The following is a 21,219-nucleotide window of genomic DNA, read 5'->3' on the forward strand; positions in this document are numbered from 1 at the left end:
ACAGTCACAACAAACACCATGCATTTCTTCACTGCCTGCCCCCAAACCCCTTCAGACATCTGTCACCATACTCCTCTCTCTCTCTCTTCATCATCTGTGCCCCTTGCTGTTAACTGCCCACAATCACTTGCCTTCCTGCAATGATTTGACACCATTTGCAGGTTTTTAAATGGAAAATGAGAAGTTTCAAGAAGCAACCGGCCTCTCTCTTCAAAGAAAGGCCTGGATAAAAACACATCCTGCTTGTTCGCAGGTGGTCTTACCAGAGCCTGGAATAATCTGTGTTGGCATCAGGTGTTTGTGATCATGAGGCTGTCCCTTCACACACTTCATCCAGGCATATAGCTCCTTATCTGCAAAATAACATTGCCAATTATTTTACTTTACTTGCAGTGGTACACAGACAGAGCTAACTAACATTTTTCATACTTGTTCTAGTCAGAAACTGTTTTCTACACATACTGTAAGTCTTCTGTCCCGGTATCCTGTGTGGCAAAGATCTGTGTATGACAGCTTCTTTTCACAGTAAGAGTTTTAACAATACTGAAATTGGAAATAGCTGCATCTGTAACAGACCCTTGCCAATAACCTCAAAGTTTTGAAGTATATTCCCTCTATCACATCTAACAAGTCACCAATTTAGCACAAGCCAAAATCCTTTAGGAGTTCCTACTGAGGCAGTGAGACTCCCTTGATGAATTCTAGCACAGAAGAGAGACACGGTCAGGCTGCAATTGTATGGTTAATTTTATGTGACACGATCTGCGCTCCAACTAAAAGTGGCTGTCTTCAACCAGAGAGGGCCAAACAAGCCAAAAAGATGAACCTGTAGCTGAATTAATTCTCTGATTTGGCCTACCATGCAGCTGCACCCAAGTTACTGCTGGCACAAAGGAGAGGGAAGTCGAAGTCGCATCATGGATTTATGTCAGACTAAAGCAGGCATGAAACCACAAGTCTGTACGTACTGGTTGAAAATCATTTGTGGCAGCAGACAGGGCCTAACTAGTAGGGGAGAGAGGCCTTCTATAAAGTTTCAGGAAGACTGTCCCTGCCAGAAAAACATGCAGTGTAAAGACAAGACAGAGGAAGAATGAGAGCAAAAAACGTCTGGCCAATCAACTGGTCACCGATCTGCTATGTGATTCTGGGGCAGAAAGAGGAATACAATTTCTCTCTCAACCCCCAGTCTTGTAATCATGTCCACTGAACTAGTTTTGAGACTCTTCAAATTTTTAGTAATTTCCTCAGCTCTAGCATTGTAAACTAAGTACACTAAAGGAAGCATTTAGCATATTTAAAGCATTGTTTTCTTACGCTATAATAGATACATGATGTACTAAATGTTCCTTTCGGGTAAGTATTAGATTTGTTAGCTGTCTTCTAGTTTTTATAACTCCAAAAACATTGAAATAAATCAAACTAAAAAATCGAAATAGCATATATCTACTTAGTGTATTTCATCACTGAAATGCCATAACGTGGCATTCCACTTGATGGTGCCATGAACTGTCTGAATCCAACAATGGATGCACATTCATTCATTCATGTAGTAAAGTAATGAGGGAAGTCATTGATAAACATCTGAATATGGAATATTTAAACTTCTAACGGTCCTGCTGAAGCAGGGGGAAACCAGTGTATTCTCCGTTACATTTAACAACTGTAAAAACAACTACTGGTTCCAGGAAAAATGGTGTAACATAAAGTGCTATTATATAGAAATGGGTGGGTGGTTCTGAATTTTGTCAGAGTACCAAAGGAGAGATACACTCCACACGTACCCTACAGCATCATCAGAACTAAAGCTGCAGCGAGGGAAGCTATCGTACTGCTGCTTTTGCGTGTAATGTTGTGATGAACAGTAAGGAGAAAGTCTTCCCTGTTAGAAGACTGAAAAGAAGCCTTCTTCTGTATACTGCTTTTTTAAGCTGTGAAGATATTTTACTAAAATTTTCCTGGCTGGTTAACACGCACACTATAAAAAGCCTCTGACTGCATGTTCCCACTAGGGTAAATAATGTTCAGCGTATATCCCAAGCCACGTCAGATGGATGAACACACACATGCGCACATACAGACTGAAGTCGGTTAAGAGCTGCTGAAGCAGCCTCCAGCATTAAACATTAACAACTGTTCTTGGTGTTGGAAAACACCAACGTTAATTCCCTAGAAACTTCAGGATTTGATGGAAGTCTCTGGGAACATCCTATAACCGCAGCGTAGGAGGCCTCTCACTGCAAGCCAAGGACGAAGTGGATGAGTCTGTCCATTTATTAAAGATTTGCCATCTAACAGTTAAACTTTATTTTACTAACATTTCACATCTGTGACATTGTGCTGCTATGACAATCATGGAAATGCTTTTCAAAACAGCATTACACTGGAATCGGCTCCTGGCGCAGTGTCTGACGGCAGGACTGTGCCAGGGCACAACGCCTGCCACCCCGGGGAGGGCTGCGCCCTCCAACAGGCAGCCAGAGCACCAGTGTCACAGCCCAGGGCTGGATGGCCGGAGCATTCTTCCAAACCATTCCTCTCTTCAATTGCAACCAGGCTGGGTCACTCAAAAATCACAGGGTTGCAAGTCAGTCCTGTTATACTTCACTCCAGACTAAACTAGACATTTCCATTAAAGCACAGGAATTAGATTAAACTGAGTATGTGTGTACGCTGCTGGATTGTGAAACCTCCATTAACATTCATTTTAAATACGATGTGAAGTGTTTTTCTCCATCTCTTTCTTTTTTATAATAAAAAAGTAGGCTGTTAAGTCAATATGACAAACTATGTACTCCTGAAGGGAGGACTCCAGAAAGCACTCAAATCAAGGCAAGTCTTAACAGCAGTGAGTTACCATAAAGCAGGGAGGTGTAATGGACTGCCAGTCCCACAGCTGAAGAAAAAGATTTAACCTCGAAGGGCAAGGCACAAGCAATCTAAGACAATCTACACTGTAAGACTGAGAAGTGGACAAAGACCCAAAATAGCCCCCACAGCAGTTGCTTTCTGAATGACTGATTCTGCATCTACCAACAAAAAAGCGAAGCGAAAAAGATCCAAGAGAAACCAAAACACACTAGCAGTAATTTAACTTTACAGAAAGGCAGTTACACTAGTGGATCAGCATCTCTACAACAAACGAGAATAAACAGCCTATACAATACTCTAGTTCATAAAGAACTGACCTCTAGAACTTTTTCTTTCCTTTGCCTTGTAACAATCTAGGCAGACCACAAATCCACATTTTTGGCAGACCCAATGAATGTTAAATAATGTGGCTTCACATGCATCACACATCTCACGGACTCCTCTCACTGCTCTCTTCCATGCAATTTTGGCTGAAATACAAAATAAGCAGAATAAAAGGACTGAAATTTAAATGCAAAGCACAGAATGAACAGTCTTTATAGATGAAGCATTCATCATTTTCCCCTCAGATGCAACGGGGTGTGGGGGAAGGAAGTGATCCTTCACAGACAGACCATCAATATCTACTCCCCTAGTTGCATTACACAGCATCCCCATCAATGCTACAATCAATACACTATAAAGAAATTAAAGCATCCAAAAAACACAGGCTAAAATACTAGAGAAAGAATATTCCTGCTCAACACGACTGGGTTGCAATTACATATACTTTTAAACCCATGCGAAGAAGAGAGCTGGGGTTTTCACCTGACTGCCTATGGGACACATTTCACCTCAAGGGCAGTCACACTGGTGAGTTGGGCAGTTCCAAGTCAGCAGGAGGGCAGGGAGGTGCCTGTCCTGGAGACCTGGCTGCTAACTCTGCTTCCTGCCCCACCTGCAATCAGGGGAGCCAGCAGCCCATGTCCAGCCTGTGCCCATCTGCTGTGGGCCAGAAGGACGGACTAACTGTGGCTTTGGTGGGGAGGAGGCGACAGTGTTAGCACATGTTTTGCAGGGCCCACGCTGTCAAATTTTTCTCCTTTGTTTTGGGAAGGAGATACGTCAGAAAGAGTGTCTGTTGGCAGGAGTCGGTACCTGGCTCGCTGCAGGCCTTGGCTTGGAGCTGCCTGCTCTGGCTGGAGAGCGGGAGGCCAAGTTGGGAACTGAGGCTGCTCCAAACTCAACAGCAGCCTGGCCCCGGCCCTGGCCCAGCACAGCCACCAGCGCAGAGAGGGGGAACGGGCCGGCCCACTGAGGAAGGTCCCTGACCCTTCCCTAAACAGCCTAGGAAAATCCAACACGACAGTCCAGTGAAGGACTTGAAAAGCAATGGGTCATGACAAACATAAACACTCAGGTAAAACTGCACAACGCTTGAAGAGCATCTGAGATTTCCTTACCGTCTTTTTTCACCCAGGACATGGCTGTTTTCTCAGATGTTACTAACTGACAAAATTTATCACCTATGATATCTAGAATGTATTTAGAAGTTTCTAGGTCCAGTTCATCGTCTTCGTAGTTTTCATGTGTCCATAAACTCAGTGCTTCATCATCATACTGATCAGGAGAAGAGAAACCATCTATCCTAACCACTCCGTTCTTACTAAAAGATAACCTAAAAATGAAAACAAGACAGTTTAACTGCATGTGTCATTATATTCTGTGACTTACAGTTTACTTGCTAATTTACCTTACTGCTTATGTCTTACAACAATAAGGATTTTTTTACCTTCTTTAGCATCCTGCCATATTTAATTTAAAAATAAGTCCTACTGCCAAAAATGGTTTCAAAAGTGAACAGTAAGGAAGCATGAAAACTAAAACTAACTTTTTAGCACTTTTTGAATTTAGTTTACTCATCATTCTCGCTATACAACATTTATTTCTGCTTTAAAATTGCAGACAGGAAAATTCTCTTAATTTTCTTTTTGCCAAAGTTTGGTTCCACCTATTCCTCACCTTTAGTCTGACTCATATTTTCTAAATCTTTCTATCCTGCAGAAAGCCAGAGTTCAAACACTATATTTAAATCTTTCTAGGTAGAACAAATCACTAATACAAAGTAAGGGTTTTGTATCCGCTAATTTCTAACCTTTAAAGTAACTAAACACTTTCCTGTTATCCTACCCAATACCTCTCCACTAACCCTGGCTATATTTAGCTTATTTTAAAGCTGTAGCAATTAATTATTCCATCTTGCATAACACAGGATAATTCATTATACATATGTGAGTATTACAGTAGTTAAGGATTTTTACAGCAAAGCCAGTAAAATAGTCCTGAATTCAGAACTAAGTACCAAAAAAGATATTTAGATATGTATTTAATGAACAAGAAGAAATGATGCATTTTCAGTGATGACTTTGAACAGTAGTGCAGACTTTGTTTACAATTCAAGCCTTGCTATCTAAACACAATAATAATTAAACTGCTGTAAAATTTACCACAATGTATTCAAAATATCAAATTTTTAAATTCCATAACTGTGTTTTAAAATGTTGGCAAAACTCTATCACTGATGTTCTCTCCTTTATACAGGAGAAAAAAAAAACAACAAACAAAACAAATGAAACTCTGACACTGCCAGACTAGGAAGGAAACATTCTTACGCAGAAGGTATTTCAAGTCCAACACTGAAATGATTCCTGTAGGACTACCAAGTCTTGTAACTGAAGTTTTATGATAAAAAATTAAACCCAATCTAGGGAACAATTTCCTGTCCAAAACGAGGTGGATACATACTGACAACACAGCCCACGCACAAATTAAAGCCATTTTTTTTCTGTCCCGATAGCTGCGACACCTGCACCATGCTGCGTCCTGGAAAATTTTATTCCCCACATTCGAGTTTTCCTTGATTGGCCATTAATTGTGAAAAAGAAAGTCGCAGCTCCTCCCATCCTCAGAAAACGCCCAGAAAACCTTGAGCAGCGTTCCCACCATATACTGGCATAAGAACAATTATGAAATAAGAGCAACTCTGCGGTTGTACAACTTGTCCAGAATAACTGAAGTTTGCCTTTTGAAAATCCCACTTCAAATGTCAGACACCTGTGTAATAGTGATGGGCTATGTTTTCTGCTTGCCTAAGGTACACTGGGCAGCTGTTCTGATGTCTTTGCTATAAAGCTTTAAACAGCAATGAAGTCAATCCACAAAAGAAATAAGAAATACAAATGTAAATACTGCTAAATTAGATGGTGTCTTTTTATCAGGCAGACTGACTGAGCCAGAAAAATCAGACAAGCTCGCAAGCATGCAAGTCCTTTCTGAGTACTATTTTTAAAAGTTAAAACACCACATTACCAGGAAAATAGCTGTACTTACCGCCGAAAGTAGTAAAATCTACAAAATACTGGTGAGTGAGTAGGTTCTTCTCCTTTCTTACTTCTTATTAACCTACATTCTCTGCATTTTTGTAAATTTGGTCCTATTTCAGAGCAGGAATCATCCTGCAAAAAGGACTCTCCTGTTTGCTTCAGCTTCTTTACTTTGCGCCAATCTTTTAACACTGAGCGAGGTATACCAGCTGCAAAAGCAAGGAGAGTTTCAGATGAGGTAGTGGCAGCCCTTATTTGCAGAACCCAGACAGATCAGTCAGCGTTCAACATCTCTGAAAGTACATTTGTTACCTGTATCATATATTTCATTATTGCTTCCATCTGTCTGCCTGTCAGCACTGAAGCTTAAAAAACAGGGCTACCCATTAGACTTGCACAAGCAGGAGACACAGTTAACTACCTGCTGAGCTACCAGAAATACCTAGGACACTACTTTCTCTTATACTAGATGTGTTGTTCACTAAAGTCATCTTTAGAACCTCATTCTTGCAAAACAAGCAAAGAAATACAATACCACAAGAAAGAAAGGTTTGAATTCTGTTTCAAGTGAAGATGTATGCAAAAAAAGGCAACAACTTAATGAACGAAAGCAGAGCTTAAAAAAAAAATCCTACTGCTTCAAAATTTGTTTTTGCTGAGGGTTACAGAACGATTAGAGAAGAGCAGCTCTATTCACATGTAACTCATCTGAACTTAATGTAAAATATCCGGCATAAGGAAGAACAGACTCCATTTACTCTGTCAAGTTTGTTGGCTTTGCAAGGCTAAGCAGTACAATTCTATTTTCAATATGAAAGTCAGCAGATCTGACTCTGAGTAACAGGAGGAGCAAATCTATTGAGTAATATGTGCAATTTTCACATACACAGTTTGAAACTGAACCCTGTTGTTATTTAACCAGGCTTTCATTTTAATGACTTTTAAGTGGCACCAGTTTTATCTGCAAATAGATAGAAGCATTTGTCATTTTATTTACCACTACTCTGGAAAGTTCGTGTCCTGTAAACAGGGATCTGATGTAGATGACAGAGAGGTCAGGGTGCTAACTTTGGACTTGGTACCTGGGTTCAGATCTGCATTTTGCCAGAAATTGCTTGTGCAAACTTCGCAAGTGACAGACTGATTATGTCTCAGTTCAGAGCCTACAAAATGCATTCCCAACTCCCCCAAGATGGTAACTGGATTAAAATTGAGAGTAGAAAAGGCTGAAGTACAGGTTTTCTAATCCAACACGTTTTCTGTCTTAGAACAAGAGATCCTGGGTATCATCTGGAAGCTGCTAGACTCTCAAGCTCTGTGGGCAGGAACTTGGAAGACCCCCAAGGCTTGCAGGACTGTGAAATGCCTTGCTTTGCAGGAGGGAGCCTTGCAGCCTGGAGCTCTGAGCGCTCTGGCTAGCACACAGGCTCCTGGGGCTTTCCGAAACGGCACTGGGACAAAGCGGTTTTCAACCCTGGAAGTAACCAGATACCACCCACGTTGCATAACTACACCAAGCCCTAGATCCTGAAGCACAGTTATCTTCAGCCACCTATAGGGAGCCCAGGCAGCCGTCTCACGGGGACCTGTTCTTTCCTGAACGCTCCTCAAGGTTGACTAAGTTTTTGTACAACTCTTTGTGGAAAGTCCTTTTCATAAGATTTTCTTTTCATAAGAAAACCTCCGACCAGCTCTCTCTCAGAAACTGTAACAAAGTTCCCCTAAAGCAAACTAACAGGACTATCAGAAACGTTCATTTATTTAATGGGTCAAGTAGGAGAAATGGACAGAAAAACCCCAGGTCTGTGAAGATTCTGAGAGAGGATGGCAAGCACAAGAAGGTCTGTGAAGATTTCGAGAGAGGATGGCAAGCACAATAAGGTGTTACAATGGGACAGGCCCAACCTGTGAATGTGCAGGACACAGGCTGTGCAATTCACAATGGAATGTAACACCAACTCCTACCCATTTCCTGACCTAAGTTCCATGAAACACTTCCATCATTTATTACGATGTATGACTTCTATACTCAGGTTCTGCTAGCCAAAATGAGAAGTCACTGCCTTCCCTTAGGTAAACAATCCTTTAACAATAAACCTACAAAAAAATCTTTTGCAACAATACAAAGGTCACAAAGACCTAACATGTTACACATGTTTATTTGCAGTTTAGTTTAAGAAGTGAAACTAAGAAAGACTACAGACATGTTCTCCTTGATCTTCCCTTTAGTTGGGGGGGCAGGAAAGAAACACTACTATCACTGGACTCAAGCCAGAGTACCTCAGACAGACTGCAACACTTCCAGCACTCAGGACAACTTAGGGATCAAGTACTCTCGGATACCAGAACAGTAACTTTATACACTAGGCAGTGAAAGGCCAGAGAATGTAATTACAGGGAGCAGTACTCATTTTCTGACTACCTGTACTTTAAAATTCTTGCAAAAAGTAATTTTGTGGTAGACTTTCTCATACTCAACCAGAACAAAGGAACAGTCCTTGGAGAAGAATACATTGGGATAAAAAATAAGATAAGTTCTTAAATAAAATCCCTCATGTTGGCAGACCAGTTTCTCTTTTCAGATAAATCTAGTTACAATTGGCTACATGCTGCAGTACTACACTTCAATTGATATTTTTATTTCCCTAAATTTCTTTATTCCTTAAACAAGAGGAACGTTAACACCACGTAACACACATGCTAGTTTGGAGTGTGAAATGACTCTCCCTCAAACCTTCCATTAAATTAACCAAATCATAACAAAGTGGCATCAGGCTCTCAAGGAACTGCCTCTGGCTTTTTGATCAAAGGATGAATTAAAGTTCAACAATAAAGAATCTCTTCCTCCAGTAGTGCTCTAAAAATAAATGCATTAGATCTTTTCAAAAGATTTTTAAAAAAACCTCAATACAAATGGCACTATATGCACCAGTCTGTTGAGCTCTGATGGACAGCATAAACCAGTTTGTTTACTCCTTATTTTTAGATCAAGATCCAGTTTGTTAACATATATACAAAACGCTGAATTTCTTAAACCAGGATATTTAAAACAGCCTCAAGACAGGTAAATCTGGACCAACTCATTCACACAAGCATGCTTTTTCACTCTTCCCAGTTATCATGCATGACAAACCCTTCAGGATTAACACTGTTAGACTTCACATTAGTCTGTCTCTTCCAAACCAGATTAATATATACTCACTGCTGTTACTGCCACTCTGTAACTTCAGCTTGCTTTTTTCTTTGGCACTCCTGCTAAGAACACCATTCGGTTTTACTTCTTCTTCTGTATCACCCTTTTTTTTCTGCAAATCATTTTGTTTCTTTTTGTAAGTTGGCTTGGGCTGCCGTTTAGTCCTTTGCTCTGACTTGCTCTCGCTTTCATCAGAGTCTCCGCTTTCGGAGCCAGACTCATAAGTTCGTTTTGCTTTTCTCCTAGGGTGCTTATCTTCCTTTGCAAACTTATCTGCCAAGATTTTACTATCTATGTTATTTTGCAAATCATTTGATGTAGAAGCTATTAAATTGACAGTACATGGCTTAATAATTTCTGAAACACTGTTCCCTGAATTCTCTTTTTTATTAGTGTTTTTATCTTCCTCCGAATGCCTTGTTAGCCAAGCCTTTTTCAGTTTAGTGTGGTAGTTTGGCTGACTGGTCTGGGAAGTTTGCCCACTGCCTACAGAGTTCGCTTTGTTTATTGTATTACAGACGATAGCACTGTCTAGGGAGAGAGAGGTTGAAAATGTCTGATTTTTCACAGAGTTGGACTCGGTCTCACTGGTGTTACTACTTTTAAACTGAGCTGCAGCCAACGCTGCCTTGTGCTTTTTCAAATGGACAAAGTCAGTGGAGGTGGAGAATCCCGAGCTGGGCTGAGCAGCGCTGCCTGTCTTGCCAGCGGCGGGTGTAACCGGAGCTGGAGTGCTGACCTTGCATTCCTGGGCCTGCGCCACCGCCTGACTCGCCGCTCTCGAGGCAGAGCACTCCAGCGGCGCGCAGGCCAAGACCGTGTTCGATAAGGAGTAAGTCACTTCTGAACTACCCCAGCTTGACACGCTGGTAGTTGTTGCTGCTGATGCGGTGACATCCGTTTTGGTGCTGCAGATCAGAGTTGTGGTAGGGGTGACAGCACGAGGAATGCTGCCTTGCGAGACAGCTGGAAATTTCTTTTCATACTGTGTGCGAGCGCTGTCTGAGTTCATATTTGGCAGAATGATTCTTCCAGTCTCCCTGGCTTCCGCTGTTTTCAGGCAATCTGCTTGATTTGTCACAGCTGAAGATCTCTCACTAACTCGATCTTTGGAAGCAGACTGCATTACTGGTACACTATCGTATTTCGTGCTAGAAGGAGGACGCACAATAACAGACGCTGTAGCGGACTGTGACTTTCCACTCATTCTTTCAATGTGCCAATCTACTTTTTCGTTATTTGGGGCATTACTGGACTTCCATATTTCTGATAAATTCTGTTCAGAAGCACCCTTGTAAACAGTCTGAGCTTCCTTCGGCTCCGGTACTAAAGTTGGTGGTTTCTGCAACTCCTGTATTTTGCCACCACCAGCATTAACGGGTTGAACAGGGGTTAGAGTGGGAGGTGAAAGGCTGCTATAGCTGCTTTCCTTCTTCTCCAGGTTCTGGTGCACAGGGGGGTGAAACACAGGGGCTCTGTGCAAGGCAGGCATACTCCGGAGTGTATTTGAAGACGAGATTGACAACTGAGTAGGGCTCCTGCTGTCACTTCTGAAAGAGTTTACAGAGTGAGACTGCACCGACTGTGAAAGCTGCTCGGGCATCTTGCTCGCAGAGCCTTCGCTCTCTGGTTGGTGCTTAATTAAAGGTGGAGGTTTTGAAAGAGAAGAAATGTAAGAGGGCAGAGACTGGGGACTAGCTGCTGTTGAAGGACAATTAGTTTGCTTATCAACATACGAACCTGAAGCTTCCTTTGATGGGTATGACCTTGGCGGTTCATTTACCACACTGTTAGACAAGGTAGTGAAATAGTTACTCTGTGGCAAACTCTGTGGAACTGAATGTTTCATTTTATACAGTTCTGACACAGAGCGTTCTGCGTCTTTGTCATATTTTACTGAATGGCTTTTGGGACTCGAAGATAAGGACGTTACTCTGGAATAGTTCTCTCTCTCCCCCTCCAACGCCTTTATTTTAGCTGTAAAAGGAGCAACTTCAATACTTTCTTGGAGTATCCGTCTGTGTTCCTCTTTGTATTTGCTCAGTCGCTCCCCAGTCTCCTGTGGTGGCCTTGGCAGCTGGTTCAACATCGGATCTGCAAAATGTCTGTGCATATGGCTCTCCTTTGCCGTCTGCGCTCTGCTTTGCTCTAGCTCTGTCTTTACTGGTGCAGTTGTAACAGAACGTAAAGGTTCAATAAACGCTTTCCTCTCCAGCTCTCTGAAAAAGGTTAAGCAGACACAGGTTAGTCTGAACATAGCTCCACATGCTATGCTAAATGGAAGACCTTTCTTCCCATGCTCCGAACAAAGTTATCTATTAACACAAAATAAACTTTTCTTTATATTAGGTACAATTTTCAGAAGCCTTCAGATGACTCAGAAACTCAAATACCATTCCAAGTCAACAGGGCAGAGTCTGTTTTGCAGCACACTGACAAGCTTTTCTCTATCAGGCACCCACGTTTACAAATAAACTAAAAGGAAGCCGGGAGACAACATCAGGTGCTGAAACATACCCTCTCACAGAGAGCTAAACAGCAAACTTACTCTTTGTGATGCTCTACGATACTTTTGGACAGTGGCGGGCTGGAATGCGTTGTCAGTTTGAGAGGCCGAAGGGGATCTGCACTGGATGGTCGCACGGGAATGTGACTCAGTAAACCAAGGCTGTCAGCGGAGGTTACCGGGGTGGGCTGGTGTAACCACGGGCTGGGAGTGTTCTGTTAGCACCAACCAAAACAAGATCATCAAATCAGATTCCAAAATAACCATGGGACCCCAAGAGTTACCGTATCAACTCCTACCAATGATCAGAGTGAAGTAATGTACTTCAGCATCAAATCATACACAGTAAATATAATATTTTAAGTTACTTTTTGATCAGCTGCAACATCTGACTGTACATCCCATGGACTTGCAACATACAAAATAGTTCACACGTTTCAGAAGCGTTCTTAGAACATTTCATTTTCAAGTATTCAGGATGAATAGTTAATGACAGAACGGCAACTCAGGCTCACCAAATTAGCAAACCGATGACAGTCTGAGAGCATTTAACTTCAGCTACTAGTAAAAAGACCATTAACTCTTCAATGAATTGAAAGAAATATTTATTTCAGAAGACAAATATGGTTTAGTATTTGTGGAAAACAATTTCATCTCCAGCTTTGTAACGAATCTCAGTATAAGGGACAGAAGCATCTCTTTCCTGTGTGGTTTCTCTCCTCCCCCCAACCAAATGACTAAGTATGATAATCCTAATTAATCTGCTTTATTTTGCCAGGCATTTTTAGTTGGCGTAATTTCAGCAGCAGCACACTATTAAAACCATGAACGTACACGCCTGCCATACTTTGCAGCATGGCAAACGCACCGTACGTGCAATTTCGTGCTGTATACCTAAATACTCAAAGATGGGCAATACCAACCTCCTCCTCTACACACACAGGGATAGTCTTAATTTATGAAACTGGTTTTTAATTGACTACTCAGGTAAGTTTCTATTTTCTTATCTTCTCTAAAACTTGTGCAGTAACTCTGCAGAAAAGACCAAGAGCAGCTCTCTCTCTCTCTCCCAAGATCTGCTTAGGAGAAACACACACAGAGGAGCAGAAAGGCTTGGCACCCTCCTGAAGTGCTGCCCGAGTGCTTGTGACCAGCCAAGAAGGGACTGGCACAAGGGTGACCAGAGCTCCCGTGCAACCCCAAAGCCCCTCAGTGCTGCTTCACTCCTAACTCCTGGCACTGCCCAGAACTTGTTCCCTTCTCTGCTTCACCCCAGACTTGGCAACTCCCAGTTGAGAACTGCTGCAGCAGAAGGCGAGCCAAGAGCTCTCATGACACACACAGGCAGCAAAGAATAGATTTGCAGGTGCTACAACTTTGAAGTTCTGATTTCTATACTTCTGAATATTTAAAGCAGCCGCTTGGGTTTGCGCTGACAGTTTTAGCGCACACGTTTCCTAGGCCAGGAGTTCCCACGCTGTGGTGAGTTCTCACGAATAGACTGTAAGCTGTATTAAAGTATTATGCAAAAAAGGCGCATCACCTTCTCCCCAGAGGAGGTGGGGAACATCTGCTCGAGCACCAAGCATTGCCCAAACAGCTTTGTGACTCCACCTGCAACCATCTACGGCCCAGCCCAAGGACGGGAGGTGCCACGGCCACCTGTGGGTGGTAGGAAAAGGTGGCTCGGGAGCACATTTCCTTCAGCTCACAGACACGGCTCAGCCCTGAGCCCAGGGGGGGCAGCTGCGGCTCTCACAGCTGAGACACAGATCCCTTTCTGTGATTGTGGAACCCATGCAAACCGACTCTGGAAACGCCTGTTCTGGGTTTCTAAGACGTATTTAAAAAAGGCCTCCAGTGTCAGAGCCAGAAGACAAGTCACCACAAGACAATTGCCACATATCAACATAATTAAAAAGCTACGTGCCTTGGTATGCAGGGCTGCATGCTACAGGCAGCCAAAGTGAAAACAGTGTCTACTGTAAATTCTTTAAAATGGACTTCAGTATGGGGTGGAGCCGGCAGCAACATGAAAAGATAAATCCACCTATAGTTTTCTCTTAGGCTTTTCTTCTCTGCTGCGTTTGACTTTATCACATTTTAGATCAAACTGACTTCATATTACAAGGCCAACTCAAACTGACTGTTTGGGAAAGACTTAGCCACAATGGTTTGGCTTTTCTCAAGAATGAGGCTGGGGAAGAATAGCTTTCCCCATGATGAAAAAGAAAAAAAATCTTTATAACCATTCAGGAACTCCAAGCTTTGACGCAAAGGCTTACAATTTGGCAGAAGGACCACTGTCAGTGACATGCCTTTTGTGGTCCCTGTGAAAATCTGCCCAAATTAGGCCAAGTTGTAAGCCTCTAAAGATCAGTATGCACATGCTCAGTGGAGCTTTGATTGAAGCTGGCAGTAAAGCTCTCCAAACTTTCTGTCTGTGCTACACATGCTTCATCTTACACTGTTCTTCTAAGGTGCCTGCAATGAGCATTGCCATATCCCAAGCCTGCAGGAGCTGAGAAAACTTTTCCTGTAATTGCCACGTCTGCCTGCCAAACACCGCCGCCGCACTGGGCGCTAGGCTGAAAAACACAAACCATTTCTTCTGAGACTTCAGTGGTTATACTCAGCACGCAGACAAGAGGAATCACCCTGACTTGAATACAGAGGAGTAGAAAGCAGATGGGAAGGCAGGGATGTGTGTCAACAGGAACAGAAGGGGAGAAAAAGATATGCCAAGAGAGGGTACACAGACAGGTGTAAAGACAAGAGAAATTGGTGTACAGTGCAAGAAAGATTTATAAATGCGCGAGTTTTTCTCTTCAGAACTTCCTACTGGATTTAATACTCCTTCCATCCTAGCCTTTCTCCATTATTTAGCGAGCATACATGAAATTTCACTCTGAAGATGATTGTCCTACCTCTCCTAATACTTCCACAACGGTTTTCACAGTTCAAGGCAGCAAATGTTCACCTTGTGGACTTGAGGTCCCAAACCATCTGGATGACCTGACTCAGTCATAAACTAAACCCAAACACTTTGTCTTTCTTTACTTAGGAGATCAAGGTGTGGAAGAGCTTCCTACTCACATCCACTGTGAGACAGCTGTTACTGCTGGATTACCATTCCTAGTTCTTTGCCTACTCAGAAAACCCACCATCACCACACACTTGGTGCGACACAAGCTATTCAATCTGTACCTAGAAACAGCTGTTAGGAGACACCAGCCCCAGATAAACACATCATTAAGAAACGAGCTCAACTTACCCTTCTCAAGGAAGCCTCCGCGTTAACAGGAGTTTCTGGGTGGACCCATTTGGAGGAGGGCAGACCGAGTCCTGAGTAAGCATGTGTTCCGTTTGGATACTGCCAAATAATTGGATAAAGCCCTAGCTGATTATAGGAAGCAGAAGGATGAGCTTGTCCAAGAAGATGTGGAGACTGGTGTTGTAACATCTGTTGCTGCTGCTGGTGTGCTAATGCCAAATGGCTTAAGCTGCTAGCATGAGCAGTCTCTAGTCGCGGATGGCCACCCAGCAAGGAGGCAGCAGGCACTCCGGGTAACACTGCAGGAAGTAGATGAGGGTGATGAACAGAATGGTGAGATGCGGTACTAAGGGGGTGGGTGTTAATAGCGGACAAGGGAGCCTGAGCTGAAGACCCAGCTAGCAGATGGGATGAACCAGTTAATGCAGGATGATGAGCGTTTGGATTTAAACAGGTTCGGTGGGATGAGGAATGCAGAGGATAATTATGCTGATGCAAGTAAGGTGAAATGTGATTAGTTCCTGTTTCTTGTCCAATCAGAGTGGGGTCCCTGTACACCGTGAAATGTTCATTCTTGTCAATGATAAGAGGACTTTTAGTAGCTTCTAGAGCACTAACTCTAGCTGGAACTGGATGAAAACTAGACCTAGGCAAATCATGATCAGTTTTATTGGCTGACCTTGTTAATCCAGTAGCATGGCTGTTTTGGGAACTAACCTTAGACTTCACAGTATCAGAAGATTGGGTGAATTTAGGCTTAACATCAGGTGACTTTGTTTTAGGATGATCAACTGAAGCACTAGGTTTTGACTTCACAGAATCGGGGACTGGACTTTGTTTATGCAGTTTACTCTCTTCTGCTAGAGAAGCTACATTTAACGAAGACATAAACGAGCCATACTGCACTTTTTCTTTTTCAGGATTTAAGTGTTCATTTACCGATAACGTTTTGACAACCCCAGGTTGTATCAAATCCGTTTTGTTAACAACACTGCTAACCCAACTTTGATCAGCTTCCTGTTTTCTTGCTTCAAGGAAATTTGCATTTGCAAACTGCTGTTTTAAATCACTGCTGTGAGACTCTATTTTCTGAACCGTTTGCAAACCAAAGGTACTTGCAGCATTATCCTGGCTCTCCTTTTCAGAGTTGTTTTCATTAGTAATGTCAACAACACATTTCGGAGTAGGAGGTCTGGGTACAAATTGCTCATTTTTTAATTCCGCAGTATGATGTTTTTCTGCATTGCACTCTTGAGCATGTGGATCCTTGGCATTCTGCTCATAAGGTGTTGGCTGCTCTGCTGCATGGAGTGAAGATTTTTCCTGCTGATCTAAGACTGATGACTTCAGTCTTTCTGTCTCTTCGTGTTTTTTATCCTCCTGTATTTCATCCCATGGAGAACGCCTATCTGTTAGTGTCTGTTCTACTCCCTCAACAGTTTGGGATTTTCCTTCTTCTCCATTTATCTTTGAAGTGTTCTTGCTTTTTAACTCATTTTCCGAATTTTGCTCTGAGGACGAATCCGTTAATCTTTTATTTGAAATTTCCGAGTCACTGCTCTCAGAATAATCTGAGATATTGTCTGTCCGCAGTCTCTTCATATTTAATTTTTTTTCATCCTCTTCAGGTTTTCTTCTTTTACTAAGAAAGTGTTTATTTTTGGTTTTGGGGTTTTCTGCAAAAGATAAAAGCATGTCTATCACATTTGTAGTCTAACACAGTTTTAAGCAGTTCTCCCTCCCTTTCTAATAACTCCTTTTACCTCCTCGACTTATATAATCGTATCTTTCTTCTTTCATCTTCTCTTCATCAGGCATGCTGCTGTCAGAGCCTTTCCTCTTATTTGGCCGAGTATTCCTCTGTTGCTGGTGCTGGTGAGAATTCTGTTTTGGTGCTGCAGTTTGGGAATTCATTGCTGGTCTGGGACTATTTGCTTGTGCGCGTGTATAATGACCCTAAAAATAATTTTGTGGTTAACAGACACAAATGCAATTTTAATTAGCAACTTAAAACATGTATTTTTAATATTCACAATATTAAAAAATACTTAGGTAAAAAGATAAATATATCTACGTGGACTGTGTTGCTGTTCTGGTTGGAACGAGATCGTCGGCGCGAAGTGATGCCAATATTTTCACCTTTCAACAAAGAGTGAACAACATCATCTAGAAAGGTCATCTGAACCATAGAAGGATCAACATTCTGAGGTTCTAACACCTGGTTTATAAAAGAAAAAAAAATAATCAGCAGATGTTCAGACGCTTCCCAATCTGTATTTTCTGTATTAGTGTTCACTCCTCTATTTTGTGTTCTAAAGACTAATGAGAGAAAAGCCTACTTAATCCTGACAAGCAGAATTGACATATGACTCTCAACAAAGGCTAGCAGAGTAAAATCAAAGCGAATGTGTCTTTAGATATCACTGTAAAATTATTTTTTTAAATAAAGAGTATCCCACCACCACTTCCTCTCCCCCTTCACTGACCTGCAAATTTGAAATTAAGACACTGAGCTCTTCACAGATTAACTCTTAAGTAGCAATTACTATATACAAGTATTTTATAAAATTTATTTAATATACTATAAAACGTACTGCAGAAGCACATTATAATATTGCTTCCAACAGAAGCAAAACTACTGAAAGAAAGGAACCAAAACGACTGGAGAGAACTACAAGATCTGTAGAGTGTTACTAGTGAGAGATATTTCAGAAAGAAGGAAATGCTAACCATATCTCTAATCAATGTGTCACAAAGTGAAAAAAAATACTATTTGGAGAAAGCTAATTAGAGTAAATTAAGGGAAAGAATGGATTTGAGCATTAGACTAGCCTTAATTTTTTATTGTCACACATGAATTTGTCAGTCATGTCAAGGCAGACCAGTCATTTGCTGTATTAATGTTGAGTCATTGGTTTGGTCTCCTGAAATATATAATTCATTACTGCCACTGAAAATACCAGTATTAATTCCTTTTCTAACATCAACTTCAGAAATACAACTAAAACCCACCACAGTAAATGTAAATTGGGGCTACAGTAAATGCTTAATTCAATAAATTGCGGAAGGTGGGTATTTCTATTGCTTGGAAGAATTAATTGCTACTGCAGTGCTAAAACATTTCAGTGCTGAGAACAGAAATTCTCAACAGAGCTGACAGGGAAGACCAGTTCTAAAAACTAGATCGCTTCACTTCAAAGACTTCACTAGTCAAATAGTGACAGCAGAAGGAAAGCAAAACTGTAGGACTGGTATTAATCATATCATTGCACAAGCGTTCAGCTCCAGGATGGTTTGAACTGCCAGGCCAGTGCAAAGTCACACTATAGTTTCAGTGCTGTAACAGACTCGCCCTGCCGGAACTCAACACTCAGTGTGTTTCAGAGTACCACAAAAGAATTTTAAAACCTCCCAACGCGTAGTTTGCTCGAAGCTTGTTTTCCGAGTATCACATATCGAACTCACCTGGTCATTCATAACAACCATAGTGCGGGTGAAGAGATCATGATGAGTAATGATACCAGTAAACCACTGGGTGGCAGAATCCTGTCTGTACACTCTCACCCTATAACCATTTAAGGAGTACGGACCTTTAGAAGGGGAAGAAATAAAAAAAGCCATTGAGGAATTCAGAAAAGAAAAAAAAAAAAGTATAAATGAGTTTTCCTGGTTTTTTAAGTTTCATAGCAAACATACAGTACGCCTGGCATAGACAGCAAACTGCAGGCAATTCTGGCACAGTACTGCCCGTGGATTTTACTTTTATTCAGGAAGACATTTTGAAATGCAAATGGTACATTTAAGTATGCTTTAAGGTCAATTCTGCTAACATTTTCAACATACAATTTTCTTATCTAACTAAATCTTTCTGCAACCATGATGACAAATGATGGGAAAATTCCTGCCTACAAACAGCAACCATAGAAAAGTAATCTGAAAGGCTAGAAAGTGGCAGCAGCAGGTTATACAGAAGCTATTTAACAGGCTAGTCACATGCCCAGATGCTTTGCTGGCGAAAAGATTTACATCTTGGTGGTTAGGCTCTGCATCTGCCAAGCCTTTCCCATAAGTGACCACAGAGCTTCTCTCCATTACAGCAGCAGGAAAGGCAGCCGAGTGATCCCATCCCTGCTATGGCCACACAGAACACGACAAACCACACACACTATGAAGACTCCAGCTCTTGTTTTCAGATACATCAACTGCAAAGAAACCCTGGCGCACGGTCCCTTTGCAAAGATCACTTTAATTCGCCTCCAAAAGCCCATGGGGGTTGGGGAGGTAAATATGATACAGTACTTACAGGTGGTTTCAAGACACAGAAATTGAGATTCAACAATTTTGTTCAAGTTCAGTGTCTCACCTGATTATCGGGACCCTAAGTTTCATCACACTTATGTGTTTATATAGCATTTTGTATGACCAAGCAACACGGCCACCGAGTTCAGTTCCAACTGTGTGGGTTTTGCTACTTCTGCAACCAAACCCCAGATCCCAGGTCAGGCATCCAGGAACGGAAGCAGAACTAGCCCATGACAACCGACAAGAAGCCTAACTTGAATGATTTAAGAGTGCTTAGTTGCTCAACTGCACAGGCAAGGCCAGAATTCCCCTGTCTTTCCTAAAGATAATTTTTTCCAACCCCTGCCCAGTACATTGAGCAAGCTCAAACATCTGCAGCAAAGAGGCCAGGGAACATGCAGGTGGCAGCTTTCTCCAGTAAAATATCCATATTCACACAACTGGATCCATTACACCCTCCGCACAACAACAGAGTGTGTGATCATAAGGACCGTTTCTCATGTCAACATTTGAGAGATCAAACTAAGTGCAAAAGCAGTAAAAATTTAGACATTTCCAAGTGGTCTTAGGGTTTAATTTTGGAACATTAGCAAGGCCTTTTGAAACACCTCTTGCATGTGATTATCTAAGTTTTAAAACAGCTGGGAACAGGAACACTGTGTTGATGGCACCCTTTTTTCACCCACATCCACATCACTTACTGCACAACAGAAACCTCGACATCCACTGAACCTTCTGAGCATTAACTCATCCCCAGAGCATTTTTCCAGCTGCACAGACAAGGGTCAGAAGTACGCCAGCACAGGCACTGCCAATCACCAATCCATATGGGCAGAAAGAGAGGAAGAATCTACAGGCTTACGTCTTACATTCCTGGTCTTGGACCAAACGGGGTTCCCGTGGGGACACATTTCCTGATGGCTTCTCTCCAACCCTTACTCCATATGCCCCTGCAAACGCCTCCAGCTCAACTCCCACACTTGTGGCTGTCTGACCCAACAGCATTCTCCATGTCTCGAACTTTTAACGGCTGTCCCAAAGCTCTGCCTTGTTCAGACAGTCTCAGTAAAATTTTGCCTGTGTCTCTCTCTTTGTGCAAATTTCCCATTCCTACTTCCCTATCCCAGCTCCTCCCTCCTCTCTTGCATCCTACTGTTAACTGCTCAATGATTTGCAATCTCTTGCATAACCAGAACCAGCCTCCCCCTCTCCCCAGCTTCTTGTCTCGTTTTAGCATTTACGATTCCAGGCCACTGGCTTCCAAGTCCTTTCCCAGTCTTCTCAATTTACAAGCTCCATCCATCCTTCTCCATCAGCTTCCAGCTTCTCTTATACTCTTCTGCACTGACCCAGTGCCAATTTCTTTCTCCTTACTCCTTGTTCTAATCTGCCTCTGTCTTGCCTTCATCCCAGCTGTTATCCTATCTATTTTTAAAAGGGACTTTATCTACCTTTAAAAACTGACTTTTTTTTCTTACATGCTGCTAGACTGTCAGGAAAAAGGAGGAAGATTTAAACTGTGGTCATGCAACACAGGACAGCTCAGCTCCAGCCCAGCCCAGCCCAGCCACAAGCAGCCATTACAGGAAAAGCCTGGCTTTGTCTCCAGTCCCTGGCTGAATCACACTCAGCTACACATTGTTGAAACAGCCTGTGCAGTACTATCAGGAAATATCTTCAGGGCTGAAGCACACTCAGTGGTTCAAGAGGA

The 21,219-nt window shown here is 42.2% G+C and overlaps 1 protein-coding gene across 2 annotated transcripts in view; it reads right to left on the minus strand.

Moving 5' to 3' along the window:
- The window catches only part of JMJD1C (jumonji domain containing 1C), a 110,529-nt gene that overhangs the window by 15,528 nt on the left and 73,782 nt on the right, over positions 1 to 21,219 (minus strand). For both annotated transcript variants that reach the window (XM_026851745.1, XM_026851744.1), the window contains exons 4-13: positions 18,672 to 18,796; positions 17,281 to 17,424; positions 16,970 to 17,162; positions 15,207 to 16,882; positions 11,975 to 12,147; positions 9,436 to 11,645; positions 6,241 to 6,442; positions 4,314 to 4,528; positions 3,189 to 3,341; positions 264 to 353 (exon numbers count right to left, since the gene is read on the minus strand). In XM_026851745.1, the coding sequence (XP_026707546.1) occupies positions 264 to 353; positions 3,189 to 3,341; positions 4,314 to 4,528; positions 6,241 to 6,442; positions 9,436 to 11,645; positions 11,975 to 12,147; positions 15,207 to 16,882; positions 16,970 to 17,162; positions 17,281 to 17,424; positions 18,672 to 18,796 (5,181 nt within the window). The remainder of the gene's footprint in view (positions 1 to 263; positions 354 to 3,188; positions 3,342 to 4,313; positions 4,529 to 6,240; positions 6,443 to 9,435; positions 11,646 to 11,974; positions 12,148 to 15,206; positions 16,883 to 16,969; positions 17,163 to 17,280; positions 17,425 to 18,671; positions 18,797 to 21,219) is intronic.

Source organism: Athene cunicularia (assembly GCF_003259725.1).
Source record: "Athene cunicularia isolate RWA chromosome 6 unlocalized genomic scaffold, athCun1 chr6_part2, whole genome shotgun sequence".
In the NCBI taxonomy this organism is placed as follows: domain Eukaryota; kingdom Metazoa; phylum Chordata; class Aves; order Strigiformes; family Strigidae; genus Athene; species Athene cunicularia.